Genomic DNA, 17,087 nt, shown 5'->3' on the forward strand with positions numbered 1-17,087 from the left:
TGGGCACCTGTTACCCTTTGGCTAAAACAGCCTTCCCCAAGCTGGTCCCCTCCAGAAGTTTGGAACTACAAACTACTCCCACCAGGGGCTCATGGGAGTTGTAGTCCAAAACATCTGGAGGGCACCAGCTTGGGTAAGGCTACACTAAAACATCACATTTCACATGAAGTCTTGCTGGATGCACCCTAAACCCGATTTTACAGAGTAGACCTGAACTAAAGGTATGTAGGTGTTTTACACACACACACTGCATGTGTGAGTAATTTGGTTTTGAAGCCTAAAACATCTGAAGTTGGTGCTGTTTGGCCATCCCAGCAAAGCCCTTCCCTCTGAGCCCTGGCAGTCTGGACGCCACAGCCCCAACGTCCGCTTTGGTTTGTCCTCCCAGAATTGTCCGCTCACCTCAGCGGGCGGACCCCTCGCGCCCCGCAGCGCCCCTTCCACTCCAGCTCAGCCCACCTAGCGGGACCCGCTCCATCCTTGGCTTACAGGCCAAGGAGGCGGCAAGCAAAAGGGCCCGGCCGCTCCTCCTGTCTACATTCCAGAACCAGCCCCTGGTAGCCACAAACCTCCGGGTAGCCGACGCGCGCCCCCCCCCGCCGGCGCCAGCGCCCTCCAGCCCCGACGGGACACGCGAGATCTCATTCGACGGCCGCCGGAGGGCTCGGCTCGGCCAGGCAAACGGCTCCACGTAGCCGTGAGCACGAAGAGCTTCCGATTAGGGAAGAAAGGCGACAGCCCGCCTCGGCTCGGACCCCTCTGGGGCACTCAGCTAGAATGCGGAATGGAAAGCGGAGACTGGCGGGAGCAGAGGGCCCTCTGCCCACCAGTCCAAATAAGGCACCAGGACTCACGCGAAAAAAAGACACTCTGTAGATGCTCAGAAGCCTTCTACTTTGAGGTTCCTTCCCGCGCACGAGGCTGCGCCCCCTGCAACGACGCGGGAAAGCTGACGAACAGTCGTCTCCAATCCAGGGAGGCCTCCAGACCAACAGCCTGGCCTGGCGCCCGCCTGCCCACCTGCCTGCACATCGGTGACCGTAACGACCCGCTCAACGAGCGCCGCTCCGCGGGCGCAACCGCGCCGCCTGACCCGGGGCCATCTTGCTGCAGGCAGCCGAGCGAGCGGCCCGCCCCTTCTTTACCGTCCTCACCTGCACGATCTCGCCCTCGGCGCTCAGCGTGGCCCCCGCGCGGGAGAAGCGGCCCTGCAGACCTGTGGTGTACGTCGTGTAGTCGCCGCCGGGGCTGGACTCGAAAAGCACCACCTCCACGAAGGCCGTCTCCTTGGCCAGCGCTGCCGCCGCCGCCGCCATCCCCACCACCAGCAGCAGCAGCAGCGGAGGCGGAGGCGGCGGCCGCGGGGAGGAAAGCGCCGGCCCCGCGAGCACCCTCATCGCGCCGCCTGGCCCACCGCGCCGAGGACGAGCAGCAGCAGCAGCGGCGGCGGAGGCGGCAGCAGCAGCAGCGAGGGGGGCGCCCGGTGGAGGCCACGCATCGCTCCCGGTGGTGGTGGTGGTGGCGGCGGCGGCGGCGCCCCTGCCTGCCTGCCTGCCTGCCTACACGGGAGGCTTAGCGCTCCAAAGTGCGGCGGCGGCTCTTCCTCTTCCTCCTTCTTGCTGGGCTCGCCAGCGTGCGTGCGTTGCTGGGTTCGTCCGTCCCTTCGTGCGTCTGCTCCCTCTCCTCTTGCGCGGCGACGGCGGCGGCGGCCTCGCTCTTCCCCGCCCTGCCGAGCCGCTTTCCTTTCATCCGCTCCACGTGACGGGGATCGCGGGGTTATCTCCGCCCCGCCTCGCCGCCTGGCTTCAGAGTGCGGCGCTTCCTGTCTAGCGCTGCGGGAGCACCAGGGCCTGGGTGGGATAGCAGAGCCAGGGAGTCCGCTCGGGCCGTGGGGCCACCCGCTCGGCCGCGCAGGAGAAGAGGGCGGGCCGCCGCCACCAAAGGAGGACCCCGACGGAAAGCGATCGTGGGCCGGCGTGGCGCTTCGCCAGCACAATGTCTGGCGCAGGGACCCTCCAGTAGTCCCGCTGCCCGCCCGCGCGCTCGCGCCAGGGAACGGCCATTGCAAGGACGCTGCTGCCGCGGTCCCCCCACCCAACCACCCAGCCGATAAGGAGGGCGGCGGGCGTGTGGGGAGGTCGAGTGCCACGGACCCCGCGATGCTGAGCCCCAGGACCGCTGGGGCAAGGGAGCGTCGCGGCGCTGGCGGCCTCTTCTGGCGTGGCGAACTGGGGGTTCGAGGCTTCACTTGGGTTTGGGGTGGCACGTGCCTCTCCCACTCAGGGCCGTTCGGCCTCCCTCCCTCGGCTGGTCCCGTCGAGGAGAGAGCCTCGATTTCTGCTTCCGCGACTTGCCGAGGTGTCTCTCCTCTCTGCGAGAGAGGGATCCCAGCGAGCAGGGGCTGCTGCGGCCCTTCCTCAGACGGATGGGCCAGACCCGCCCGTTGACAGAGCTCGTGCTGACCCCTCGCCCAAGGGAGCCGCACTGATTTGCACTGGCTGGCCACAACGCTGGACGGCTTGAATGGGCTTTTCTTGCGAGCCAGGCGCTTGCATCCCTTTTCTTTCAGTCTTACGAACAGAAGTTGCTCTGCCACTAGAGTGGCGTTTGGCACCGGAGACAACTCCAGGGCGAGCTGGACAGCCGAGGGAGGGCCTTCCTCGAAGCAGGTAAAGGGCCCTCGGCAAGGAGGCCAGCGGTCTGACCCTCCACGGGCCTTCTCCTGTCCCTACAGGAAAGCGAGGCTGGGATGCAGTCAGCCTCCCTTACGAGGAAAGGTTGCAGCATTTGGGGCTTTTTAGTTTAGAGAAAAGGCGAGTCAGAGGAGGCATGATAGAAGTGTATAAAATTATGCATGGCATTGAGCAAGTGGATAGAGAAAAGTTCTTCTCCCTCTCTCATAATACTAGAACTCGTGGACATTCAAAGAAGCTGAATGTTGGAAGATTCAGGACAGACAAAAGGAAGTACTTCTTTACTCAGCGCATAGTTAAGCTATGGAATTTGCTCCCACAAGATGCAGTAATGGCCACCAGCTTGGACGGCTTTAAAAGAAGATTAGACAAATTCATGGAGGACAGGGCTATCAATGGCTACTAGCCGTGATGGCTGTGCTGTGCCACCCTAGTCAGAGGCAGCATGCTTCTGAAAACCAGTTGCCGGAAGCCTCAGGAGGGGAGAGTGTTCTTGCACTCGGGTCCTGCTTGCGGGCTTCCCCCAGGCACCTGGTTGGCCACTGTGAGAACAGGATGCTGGACTAGATGGGCCACTGGCCTGATCCAGCAGGCTCTTCTTATGTTCTTAGAGTGGTTTCAGAAAGCCCCTTGGAAGAATGGGAGATCTTGCTAATCCATATGCTGCTTTTTTCCCTTTTTTGCAGTCACATCGCACATCACACATTTGCCTTTTTTGCAGTCACATCGCACTGTTGGCTCATATTCAACTAGTGATCAACAACAAAGTGACCCGGTTGCTCTTACTTGATCTCTCAGCGGCTTTTGATACCATTGACCATGGTATCCTCCTCGACCAACTTGATGAGATGGGTATTGGAGGCACTGTTTTACAGTGGTTCGGATCCTATCCAAGGTCGTTTTCAGAGAATAGCATTGGGTGATTGTCTTTCAGCCCCCTGGCAGTTGTGCTGTGAGGTGCCACAGGGTACCATGTTGTCCCCCATGCTGTTTAACATCTATATGAAGCCCTTCGGAGTGGTCATCAGGAGATTTGGGGCAAGGTGTCAGCAGTACACTGACAATACCCAGCTCTATTTTTCTGTAACGTCTGAATTGGGAGAGGCCGTGCAAGCCCTGGACTGCTGCCTGGACTCAGTGGTGGGCTGGATGAGGGCCAATAAACTGAGTCTGAATCCTAAAAAGACAGAGATGGTGTAGGTTGGTGGTTCCTGAGTTCAGATAATTGGTCAGTTGCCTGCTTTGGATGGGGTCATACTCCCTCTGAAAGAGCAGGTCCATAGTCTGAGGGTGCTCCTGGATCCATCTTTGTCGCTAGAGGCCCAGGTGACCTCAATGGCTAGGAGTGCCTTTTACCAGCTTCGGCTGGTAAGACAGATGTGGCCGTTTCTGGACCGGAATAGCCTGACCACTGTTGTCCATGCACTGGTAACCTCCAGTCTGGATTACTGTAATGCGCTCTATGTGGGGCTGCCCTTGAGGTTGGTCTGGAAGCTGCAGCTGGTGCAAAATGCGGCGGTGAGACTGCTCACTGGGGCAGGGTATCGCCAACATGTCACTCCACTGCTGAAAAAATTGCACTGGCTGCCCATTAGGTACCAGGCCAAGTTCAAGGTTCTAGTTTTGGTGTACAAAGCCCTATACAGATTGGGACCAGGATACCTGAAAGACCGTCTTATCCCTTATATACCCAGTCGATCACTGTGCTCTGCAGGTGAGGGCCTCCTGCAGATACCATCAGGAGGTCCGTGCTGCACAACATTGGAAACGGACTCTTAGTGTGGTGGCACATACCCTGTAGAATTCCCTCCCCTTAAATATTAGACAGGCACCATCTAGGACTGTGGAGTCGGAAGCAATTTTGAGTGGTGTCGGAGTCGGAAGCAATTTTGAGTCAGAGTCGGTAGAAATGTACCGACTCCGGCTTCAAAATAAAATTAATATTTTAATATTAATATTTTAACATAAATCAATATACATTTGCCATTTATGAAGGAGGCAGAGTTGGACAGTAGAAAAATGGAGCCAGAGTCAGAGTCGAAGGTTTGACGTACTGACTCCACAGCCCTGGCACCATCTCTGTTATCTTTTTGGCGCCTATTAAAGACCTTCCCCTTTCAACAAGTCTTAAGTTAAGACTTTATCCCAGTCTGTGTCTTTGTTGGAATTGCTTTTTAATATGTTTTTAACCCTTTTTTAAAAAAAAATTAAGATGTTTTGTTTTAATGTATTTTAAAATCTGTTTTTATGGTGTTTTAAAATGTTTTTAGTGCTTTTGCTTGCTGCCCTGGGCTCCTGCTGGAGGAAGGGCAGGATATCAATCAAATAATAAATAAACAAACAATTCCAAGATCCTTCTTGCATGTATTATTGCTAAGCAAAGTATCCCCCATCTTATAACTGTACATTTGGTTTCTTTTTCCTAGGTGTAGAACTTTGCACTTATCCGTGTTTCATTTCATTTTGTTGTTTTCAGCCCAATGCTCCAGCCTATCAAGATCCCTTGAATTTTGTTTCTGTCTTCCAAGATATTAGCTATCCCTCCCCATTTTGAATCATCTGAAATTTTGATAAGCATTCCCTGCACCTCCTCATCCACATCATTAATAAAAATGTTGAAGAGCACTGGACCCACAACCAAGCTCTGTAGTACCCCACTCATTACCTCCCCCCAGTTTGAGAAGGAACCATTAATAAGCACTCTCTGAGTACCATTCTGTAGCCAACTGTAGCCTGATAATTGTTCAATCCAGTTCACATTTAGCTAGCTTGCTAATCAGAATATCGGGGTACTATGTCAAAAGCTTTGCTGAAGTCAAGATATATTATGTCCATAGCATTCCCACAGTCTACCAGGGAGGCTACCCAATCAAAAAATGAGTTAAGATTAGTCTGGCAGAATTTGTTCTTGATAAATCCATGTTGTTGTTATGTGCCTCCAAGTCGATTACAACTTATGGCAACCCTATGAATCAGTGACCTCCATGAACCACCCTGTTCAGATCTTGTAAGTTCAGGTCTGTGGCTTCCTTTATGGAATCAATCCATCTCTTGTTTGGCTTTCCTCGTTTTCTACTTCTTTCTGTTTTTCCAAGCATTATTATCTTTTATTTATTATTTATTTATTGCATTTGTATACCGCCCCATAGCCGAAGCTCTCTGGGCGGTTTACAGCAATCAAAAACGTTAAAAAATATACAATATAAAACACATACTTTAAAAACAATTTAAAACACAATTTTAAAATTTAAAACAATATAAAAACAATTTAAAACACATGCTAAAATGCCTGGGAGAAGAGGAAAGTTGACCTGGCACCGAAAAGGTAACAGTGTTGGCGCCAGGTGCACCTCATCACTAAGATCATTCCATAATTTGGGGGCCACCACTGAGAAGGCCCTCTCCCTTGTTGCCACCCTCCGAGCTTCCCTTGGAGTAGGCACCCGGAGGAGGGCCTTTGATCTTGAACGTAGTGTACGGGTGAGTTCATATCAGGAGAGGCGTTCCATCAGGTATTATGGTCCCAAGCTGTGTAAGGCTTTATAGGTCAAAACCAGCACCTTGAATTGAGCTCGGAAACATACAGGCAGCCAATGCAAGCAGGCCAGAATCGGTTTTATATGTTCAGACTGTCTGGTCCCTGTTACCAATCTGGCCACTGCATTTTGCACAAGCTGCAGTTTCTGAACCGTCTTCAAAGGCAGCCCCATGTAGAGTGCATTGCAGTAATTAATTTGGAGGTTACCAGAGCACGGACAACTGAAGCCAGGTTATCCCTGTCCAGATAGGGACATAGTTGGGCCACCAACCGAAGTTGGTAGAAGGCACTCTGTGCCACCGAGGCTACCTGAGCCTCAAGTGACAGAGATGGTTCTAGGAGAACCCCCAAGCTATGAACCTGCTCCTTCAGACGGAGTGCAACCCCATCCAAAACAGGTTGGACATCCACCATCCGATCAGAAGAACCACCCACTAGCAGCATCTCAGTCTTGTCTGGATTGAGCCTCAGTTTATTAGCCCTCATCCAGTCCATTGTCGGAGCCAGGCACCGGTTCAGCATATTGACAGCCTCACCTTAAGAGGATGAAAAGGAGAAATAGAGCTGCTTGTCATCAGTATACTGATGGCAACACACTCCAAAGCTCCAGATGACGGCACCAACGGTTTCATGTAGATTTTTGAGCAGCATGGGGGACAGAACTGACCCCTACGGAACCCCATACTGGAGAGTCCAGGGGGCCGAGCAATGTTCCCCAAGCACCACCTTGTGGAAGCGACCTGCCAAGTAGGAGTGGAACCACCGCAATGCAGTACCTCCCTCCCAACTCAGCTAGTCTCCCCAGAAGGATACCATGGTCGATGGTATTGAAAGCCGCTGAGAGATCATTTCATTTCATTTTTCATTTTATTAAATTTATATACCGCCCATAGCCGAAGCTCCCTGGGCGGTTCACAACAATCAGCAAAAATACAATAAACACATATTTAAAACAGTATTAAAAGCTTAAAAGTTAAATTTAAAATGTAAACCTTTTTACACAATACGAAAATACTAAAATGCCTGGGAGAAGAGGAAAGTTTTAACCTGGTGACGAAAAGATAGTAATGTTGGCGCCAGGCGTACCTCATCCGGAAGACTATTCCATAGTTCAGGGGGCACTACTGAGAAGGCCCTTTTTCTTGTCATCACCCTCCGAGCCTCCCTCTGAGTAAGCACTCGGAGGAGGGTCTTCGATGATGAGCATAGTGTACGGGTAGGTTCATATCGGGAGAGACGTTCCATCAGGTATCGTGGTCCCGCGCCGTATAAGGCTTTATAGGTTAAAACCAGCACCTTGAATCGGACCCGCAAACCTATAGGCAGCCAATGCAAGCGGGCCAGAATCGGTGTTATATGTTCGGACCGCTTGGTCCCCGTTATCAATCTGGCCGCTGCATTTTGCACGAGCTGCAGTTTCCGAACCGTCTTCAAAGGCAGCCCCACATAGAGCGCATTGCAGTAATCTAATTTAGAGGTTACCAGAGCATGGACAACTGAGGCAAGGTTGTCCCTATCCAGATAGGGGCGAAGTTGGGCCACCAGACGGAGTTGATAAAAAGCACTCCGTGCCACCGAGGCTACCTGATCCTCAAGTGACGGATGGTTCTAAAAGAACTCCCAAACTTCGAACCCGTTCCTTCAGGGAGAGTGTAACCCCATCCAGGACAGGTTGGATATCCACCATCTGGACGGGAGAACCACCCACTAACAGCATCTCGGTCTTGTCTGGATTAAGCCTCAGTTTATTAGCTCTCATCCAGTCCATTGTCGCGGCCAGGCATCAGTTCAGCACATTGACAGCCTCACCTGAATAAGATGAAAGGAGAAGTAGAGCTGCGTGTCATCAGCATACTGATGGCAACGCACTCCAAAACTCCTGATGACCGGACCCAGGGGCTTCATATAGATGTTAAAAAGCATGGGGGACAAAACTGACCCCTGCGGAACTCCATACTGGAGGATCCAGGGTGCCGAGCAGTGCTCCCCAAGCATTACCTTCTGGAGACGGCCCGCCAAGTAGGAGCGGAACCACTGCCAAGCAGTGCCGCCCACTCCCAAATCAGCGAGTCTCCCCAGAAGGATACCATGGTCGATGGTATCAAAAGCCGCTGAGAGATCAAGGAGAATCAACAGAGTCACACTCCCCCTGTCTTTCTCCCGACAAAGGTCATCATACAGGGCGACCAAGGCTGTCTCTGCCAAAACCAGGCCTGAAACCTGACTGGAATGGATCTAGATAATCGGTTTCATCCAAGATCGTCTGGAGCTGGCTGGCAACCACTCGTTCGAGGACCTTGCCCAAGAATGGGACGTTTGCTACCGGCCTGTAATTATGAAGATTTTCTGGGTCCAAGGACAATTTCTTCAGAAGTGGTCTCACCACCGCCTCTTTCAGGCAGTCAGGGACCACTCCCTCTCGTAATGAGGCATTAATCACTTCCCTGGTCCAGCTGGCTGTTACATCCCTGCTAGCTTTTATTAGCCAAGAGGGGCAAGGATCCAACCTAGAAGTGGTTGCACGCACCAAACCAAGCACCTTGTCAACGTCCTCAAGCTGTACCAACTGAAACTCATCCAAAAAATCAGGACAAGACCGCGCTCTGGATACCTCATTCGATTCAACTGCTATAACATTGGAGTCCAAGTCCCGGCGGATGCAAAAGATTTTATCCTGGAAGTGCCTAGCAAATTCATTACAGTGGGCCTTGGATGATTCCACCAGGTCCCTAGGGCCAGAAAGCAATAGCCCACGGACAATTTTAAAAAGCTCCGCTGGATGGCAAATGGATGATTTAATAGTGGCAGCAAAATATTGCTTTTTTGCTGCCTTTATTGCCTCTGAATATAACAGCATAGGCACTTACCAGTGCATGATTGCATCCGTCAGGAGTTCGCCTCCATCTGCACTCCAGCCGTCTCCTATATTTCATCGCTCTCAGCTCCAGAGTATACCATGGAGCTGCATGAGCTCTACACAGGAGAGGGCGCGCAGGAGCGATCGTGTCAACTGCCCGGGCCATTTCTGTATTCCACAGTTCAACCAGGGCTTCGACAGGAGCGCCAGTCCTATCAGCCGGAAAGCTCCCCAGAGCCCTTTGAAAATCATCAGAAGTCATTAGTCTCTGGGGGCGGACCATCTTAATAGGTCCCCCACCCTTACAGAGGGGAGAGGCCACTGTAAGTCTAAACCTCAGCAAGCAATGATCTGTCCATGACAGAGGGACTGATGTAAGACTCCCTACACTCAGATCATCATCTCCCTGTCCAGTTACGAAAACCAGATCTAGAGTATGGCCTGCTATATGTGTTGGGCCGGTGGCATATTGGGATAGCCCCATGGTTGTCATGGAAACCATGAAGTCCTGAGCTGCTCCCGATAAAGCGGCCTCGGCATGGATGTTGACATCCCCCAGCACCAACAGTCTGGGGGATCTCAACAATACATCCGAGACCACTTCTGTCAGCTCAGTTAGGGAGTCCGTTGGGCAGTGGGGTGGGTGGTACACCAACAGAATCCCCAATCTGTCCCCCTGGCCCAACATAAGATGCAAACACTCCAGACCAGTAGTCACATGGACAGGGTGCTTGGAGAGGGAGATGGAACTCCTATAGATCACAGCAACCCCCCCTCCCCGACCCTCAGATCTACCTTGATGCTGAACCAAGTACCCTGGTGGGCACAGCTGGGAGAGGCCAACTCCTCCCTGCTGTCTCACCCAGGTCTCAGTTATACATGCCAGATCAGCTGCCTCATCCACAATTAAATCATGGATGAGGGAGATTTTATTATGTACCGATCTGGCATTTAAAAGCAGCATCCGGAGACTTGAGGGCTGGCTGATAGGGCAACCAAGAGGCCTGTGGGTGTGGGGAATCAAGGAGAATCAGCAGAGTCACACTCCCCCTGTCTCTCTCCCGACAAAGGTCATCATACAGGGCGACTAAGGCTGTTTCCGTGCCAAAACCAGGCCTGAAACCCGACTGAAATGGATCCAGATAATAATCGGTCTCATCCAAGAGTGTCTGGAGCTGGCCTGCAACCACACATTCAAGGACCTTGCCCAGGAACGGAATAATAATAATAATAATAAAATTTTGTTTTTAGGCCGCCTATCTGGCTGAATAAACAGCCACTCTAGGCGGCGTACATAATTAAAATTTAAAATACACATATAAATACAATCATAACATATTCAATTTACCCACATCTGTACACTATAGAATTAAAATTAACTAGGGATTCTGTATGCCCGCTAAAACAGCCATGTTTTTAGTCCCTGGCGGAAGCCTACCAAGGAGGGGGCATGGCGAAGGTCATATGGCAGAGAGTTCCAGAGGGTGGGGGCCACGACCGAGAAGGCCCTCTCTCTGGTCCGCACCAGCCTAGCTGTTCTCACCGGTGGGACCGAGAGAAGGTCTTGAGAGGCTGATCTCGTCAGGCGGCCTACTTGGTGATGCTGGAGGCGCTCCTTTAGATACACTGGACCGAAACCGTGTAGGGCTTTAAAGGTTAACACCAACACCTTGAATTGGGCTCGGTAAACAACTGGTAGCCAGTGCAGATCTTCAAGCACTGGGGTGATGTGATCCCGCCGCCGGCTATTCTTAATCAATCGTGCCGCCGCATTCTGTACCAGCTGTAATTTCCAGACCGTCTTCAAGGGAAGCCCAACATAGAGCACATTACAGTAGTCTAAGCGAGAGGAGACCAGGGCATGCACTACCCACGGGAGCAGATGAACCGGAAGATAGGGTCGCAGCCTCTGTATCAGATGTAATTGATACCAAGCTGTCCGGCTCACTGCTGATACCTGAGCCTCCATGGACAGCTGGGAGTCAAGAATGTTTGCTACCGGCCTATAGTTATTAAGATTTTCTGGGTCCAGGGAGGGTCTCTTCACCAGACAGGGGTGACACCCAGAGCCGCCCCCCCCAGGCACCTCCTAGGCACCGAGAGCCTTCACGTGCCGTGCCGGCTGCCTTCCTCGGCTGTTAGAAGGTGGAAGCGGCGGCAGCGAGGCAGCGGCACGCTCCCAGGCCCTGTTGCTTGGCCGCGCGCATGCTGCGCGCATGCAATCGCTCACAGTCTCAGGGAGAAGGCACTGCGGGCCGCACCGGGTGACACCAACCCTAGTGACACCACTGTTAATCACTTCCCTGGCCCAGCCAGCTGTTCCATCCCTGCCAGCTTTTATTAGCCAAGAAGGGCAAGGATCCAGCACAAAAGTGGTTGCACGAACCTGTCCAAGCACCTTGTCAACGTCCTCAAGCTGCACCAACTGAAACTCATCCAAGAAATTGGGACAAGGGTATGCTCTGGATACCTCACTTGATTCACCTGCTATAACACGAGTCTAAGTCCTGGCGGATGCTAAAGATTTTATCCTGGAAGTGCCTAGCAAATTCATTACAGCAGGCCTCAGATGGTTCTACCATGTCCCTGAGGCCACAGTGTAATAGCCCCCGGACAATTCTGAATAGCTCTGTTTGGCGGATTCTAATGAATCATGTCTTCTCATTATGTGTCCATGTAAGCTTCTAGTAATCACTGCATTGTTTTCAAGGTGCTTACAGACACCACTTTATAATCTGCTCCAGAATTTTCCCAGGGATCGATGTCAAGCTGACTGGTCTGTAGTGTCCTTCAACTGAATCTGCCATCAGTTACTAATTATTATTATTTTGTGGAAAGGGGGCCACTCTAGCACATACAAAAAAAATAGATGAATAAGACAAACAGGCAAGTTTAGGCCTGGTTTTAGCCTAAAGTTTAAGTCACTATTTAGGCCCAATTTTGGCATGGAAACTGCTTGGCTGCCCTGTATGGTAACTTGTCAGGAGAGAGATGGGGGAGTGTGTCCCTATTAATCCTCCGAGATCGCTCAGTGACTTTTCATAATATCATCCATGATTTTCTTCTGGAACGGCTGTCCAAGCTGGCTGTGGGTGGCATTGTTAGCAGTGGCACCAATCCTACTTTGATGACCATCTCCAAAGGGTGGTGCTGGTGGAGTATTATTTGGCCCTATGGAGCCTTCCGTGTGGGGTTCCACAGGGTTTGGTTCTGCCTCCCATGCTGTTTAGCATCTATATGAAACTGCAGAGTGGAGTTATCCAGAGTTTTGGAGCAATGATACACAGCTCTACATCTGCCAATATGGCAGTGGATGTGCTAGATCGATGTCTGGCCTCACTAATGGACTAGATGACAGCCAACAAAAAGCTTGATCCAGACAGGACTGAGGCCCTGTTAGTGGATGCTTCCCTAGACCACATCGGCAGGGCATAGTCCACTCTGGATGGAGTCTAAAGGAGCAGGTGTGGAGCTTGGGGACACTTCTGGATCAACTACCATCATTTGAGGCCCAGGTGGCTTTTGTGGTGTGGAGTGTCTTCCATCCGCTTAGGCAGGTGCCCCAGCTATGTCCCTCTCTAGACAGGAATAACCTAAATTCTGTTGTCTATGCTCTGGTAATCTCTAGATTATATTACTGCAATGCATTATATGTGGGGCTGCCTTTGAAGATGGTTTGGAATTCTGCAGCTGGTGCAGAATTCAGTGGCCACATTACTGATCAGGGCACGGCGGTCAGAACATATGACACCAATTCTGGCATGGCTGCAGTGGCTACCAAGTTTCCAGGCCGAATTCATAGTGCTGGTTTTGACCTATAAAGCCTTATGAAGCTCTGGACCCCAATACCTCAGGGACCGCATTCCCCATGTGAACCAACCTGGATCCTGCATTTATAAGGCCCTTCTCTGTGTGTTCCCTCTGACAGAGGTGTGGAGGGTGACAACATGAGAACAGGCCTTCAAAGTGGTGGCTCCTTATTTATGGAATGCTCTCATCAGGGAGGCATGCCTGGTGCCATCAGTATCTGTTTTTAGGTGCCAGGTAAAAGCATTTTTATTCACCCAGGCCTTGGGAGCTTAATTCTCTGCAGTTTTAGTCATGTGGGAATGAATTGGATTTACTTTTTATGCATTTTGAATTGCATGTTTTCATTCTTGTTTTCATATCTGTTTTTAAGGTTTCTAAGTCGTTTTGAGTTTATTTTTGGAAAAAAGTGAAAAAGATGATAAAGATGTAAACAAAGCCGGCGATGTGCAGATGTTTTTATTTCCAGCTTTCTGGTCCTATCTGGAATTTCATTACACTTTAGATCTCAGCTTTCTCCAATTCCTTTTCTCTGATGAGAGTGTTGTGGTTTCGGTTGATACCCAAAGTACAGCAATCAGCTCCCACTGCTGTTAGTGAAAGTACAAAAATTGATCAGCTCAAAGCTGCTGCACACCTCTACTCCAGTTGCAGGTGTGAAGAACAGTTGGGAAACATTTCTGCCAAAATTACACAGCTGGGCAGCGTGCAAGTTGCCTTCTCAGTCCATGTACTTTTGGCAAAATAAACTCTGGCAATACATTATATATGTGATAGTTCCCATGCCTTTACCTTCAGAGAAATTACCTTTGTGGAGAAATTATTGTGTGAAATGTCCCTAAAAAAACAGGAGGTGGCATTCTTGCAGAGCAATCCACATCATGGGATTCCAGCAGAAAGGGATAAGAAATCACAAGGTGGTGCTCACCAATACCCCTACTGGGGAGAAAAAACCAGAAAATGCAAGCCCAGATGTCCTGAGGACACAGGCACGGGCACATGCAGCCAGACTAGTCTGGGGAACTCAGTCTGCTGTCAGAGTGCCCGTTGCCCTGACAACAGTAGCAGCCACCCCTGGGGAAATATGGGATCCCCAGGCATCCTGCCGATACCCACCTCGAACAGCCAGACACCCCACCCACAGTCCCTGGGAAGCATCCCAGGATTGGCAGCAGTGACATGCACACACACACCCCTTGGTGTCGGGCAGATGGTGCAACAGGCAGAGCAGCAGCTACCCTGGCAGCATGCCCGTCATCCGCTCTGCCAACTGCACGGAGGGCCACAGTAGTAGTGTGTCACAGTGCAATTGGGTAAACAATGCACGTGAAAGACACCAATGCTCACAGACCCACAACGCACTTACAGCACCCTCGCTGCACACACAGCCCCTGCACACCCCAAACAGCACGCACCACACAGGCAGATGAAGAAAGAGCGTTTATTGAAAGCCAACAAGCACAGACACAGCCTCTGCACAGAACGCAGCACAGAGGGAAAACCTCACCATGCCCACCACACAGGCACCATGGCACATTCTCACTGGTGCATTTCAGGCTGAGGTGGTCCCATGGACAGGCACCCCATGTAATCACCCTCACCCTCCTTCTTGGCGGCAGCAGGGCACTGTGTCCGGCCTGCTCCCCACGCACCCACAGCCGCCCTCCATGCACCCACATCCTGCAGCCATGGACAGGGCCATCCCTATCGCCCCGCATAGCCCCCAGCAAGGCACAGAGGAGGTGGGGTCACTGCCGCCACCACTGCTATGTTGCACATCCCGCATGGGTGCCATGACTGATTGCAGCTGCGTTGCCACCTCCCCAATGCCATGCGCCACAACTGCCAAGGTGGTGGCAGCATCCTGCTACAGCTGCGCAACCCAGAATCACAGAATAGAATCATGGAGTTGGAAGGGGCCTATAAGGCCAGCCTCTACATGAGTCCTTAGTGCCACCACAGTGCGTGGAAGCAGCTGCACAAAGTGAGGGCCCTGGGCGAGAGACCACGGCCGCTCCCCCTCCTCCAGGCCAGCCTCCTCCTTGGGCACCCCTTCCCCATCTGGATACCAACATCCCACTCAGTGAGCACCGCCTCTCCCTCAGCCTCTTCCTCCCCCCCCCACCACATCCCTCATCTCTTGGGCAAGGGTTTGTGGGGAGATGCCCCATGCCTGTCACTGGGGTTGGGCTGGGCTGGACTGAGCATTGCTGCTGTCCCCATGACATCCCTGCCCTCACTGCTGCTGCCACAGCTGTCGAAAGGGGCAAGACCGCCACCTCCTTGACGGAATTGCTCTCTATTGAGATGCGTAGCAAAGCTGCGTATGCGCTGCGGAATGGAGAGTATTGAGCGAGCTTAGTGTTTGAATCTTTGCTAAGATTCTACCTTCCCTGCAAATTAGTCAGACAGAGACTTTAAGCTTTAAAATAAGAAACAACTACTTTATTCTGGAAGTACATGCTTGATAGGAAAGAGTTTTATATCTAGCTTAACTAGCTATGCTGGAGAAATGAGCACTGGTCCCAGTACTCGCCCTCATCTCGGTTGAGAGGAGAGACAAAGAGAAGATGTCTGCTCCCCTCTTGAGAGAAAGAGAAGAACTGAGAGAGGCGGGAAGGAACTAGGATCAAACATCCTGTTCCTTATCAGCCTAGCAGGAAGGGAAGAGACAGCAGGATCAAAGGGATAGGTATAGCCTCAACCAGCAAGAGGTCTAGCTCTCTAGCTACCCTTATTAACCCCATGCAGCCTCAACCCACCAAGTTGGAGTTGAACCTCATACATTCCAACACTCCTCAGGGGCAGGAGGAAGGGCTGGGCTGGGGACAGGGGGTGGCCAGAGATCCCAGGAGGGGCAGTGCCCACCTGGAGGAGGGGAGGGGAGGGGAGGGGCAGGCAGCAGTAGCTGCTCAGAGGGGGCGGAGGGCCACTTGGCAGTGGCCACGGGTAAGGAGTGACACGGCTGGGACGGCTGCGGGGGAAGCAGCAGCAGATCCTCCTGAGCTGAGTAGGCTCATCCCACTCAGAGCGACTCACTGCCGGAGAAGCAGGAGGGCAGCACGTGGCCCTCGGCAGTGGCGCCAGGGGTGTCGTCATCGGCTGGGGGGGCCTCTGCTGGTCTGGGGGCCGGCCCGGGAGCAATGTGGCAGTCGGGAGCGGCGGTTCCTGCGGCACTTGCTGCATCACCATGGCACCTCCAGGGAGCATCGGGGAGCCTGGGGGGGGGGAAGCAGTCATCACCCCAGAGGTCTCAGGCACATAGGCGGATACCCTCGCTAGAACAGCATGATAGCCTCTGCATCAGCGAAGGCCCCGGTGACGTCAGCCGCATGCACCCACTGCCTGGGCGGAAGTCCAACTGCAGGGCGATCCAATGGGAAAGGGAGCAGGCAGATGCTCAACAGGCGGTTGGGCCACGCCCACCTTGGGCGTGGCATCTATTTCTGGAGTGGACGCTCCCAGTGGGAGGGGCTGTGGGGGTTCCACTGGGCCGGCATGGGGCACATCTTCCCCTGAGGGCTGTTGGGGATGGGGAGCCTGGTGTGGCCGCTCCTCAGTGACAGACTGGCATCACTGGGCACGTTTTCTGCAGCCAGGATCCCTTTTCCGCGTGCCAACCGCTGCTGCAGCAGGTTGCCTTCAGCGCATTTCTCTGTCAGGCTGAAGAGCGGGAGCTGCAGGATGGAGGCTTCTACCAACGGGTGCTGTGGCCCGCCACCTTGCACGCCCACCATTGTCCATGCATACCTGCCAGGGAATCCTTCCCAATGCCACAGAGGGCTTCAGCTGGCCTGACTGGGCTGAAGATCTCCTCCTGTGGAGCGAGAGTCTGAGCCATGGCCTCCTGGATGGGCACCTCGCACGAGCTCTGTGGCACTGCAGTGCATGATGTCGGGAAAGGTGTCATCCCAGGGCTTGCGGCAGGGCTCTGGCGTGCTCGCTGCCGTGTCCAAAGCGCTGGTCTTGGCCGCCGCGGAGAGAAGTCAGTTGCGCCCTGCTCTCTGCTGGACCCCCTCCCTGGGAGCAGAGCACACTGGGCACATCAGCCACCACTAGCTGATAGAGAAGGGATGTCCCTTGGCATGCCAGTGGGGCTCACGCCGCCTGCGCTGCCCCGAGGAGATGCTGCGGCCGGACAGCCCTCCACAGTATCAGCCACAGCAGCGCTGAGTCCGTGTGGCTGCCAGCC

General features: G+C 53.0%; 1 protein-coding gene across 2 annotated transcripts in view; it reads right to left on the reverse strand.

The window, feature by feature from the left end:
• ZNRF3 (zinc and ring finger 3) overlaps window positions 1-1,404 on the reverse strand; it is a 98,339-nt gene extending 96,935 nt beyond the window's left edge. The window contains exon 1 of one of the 2 annotated variants that reach the window (XM_061602697.1): window positions 1,155-1,404. In XM_061602697.1, the coding sequence (XP_061458681.1) occupies window positions 1,155-1,397 (243 nt within the window). In that variant the 5' untranslated portion in view covers window positions 1,398-1,404. Of the gene's footprint in view, window positions 1-854; window positions 926-1,154 lie in introns of those variants that run through there. The other variant, XM_061602698.1, reaches the window with a different exon arrangement.
• Between the last annotated feature and the right edge of the window lie 15,683 nt (window positions 1,405-17,087).

This window comes from Rhineura floridana, chromosome 19, assembly GCF_030035675.1.
Source record: "Rhineura floridana isolate rRhiFlo1 chromosome 19, rRhiFlo1.hap2, whole genome shotgun sequence".
Lineage (NCBI taxonomy): Eukaryota > Metazoa > Chordata > Lepidosauria > Squamata > Rhineuridae > Rhineura > Rhineura floridana.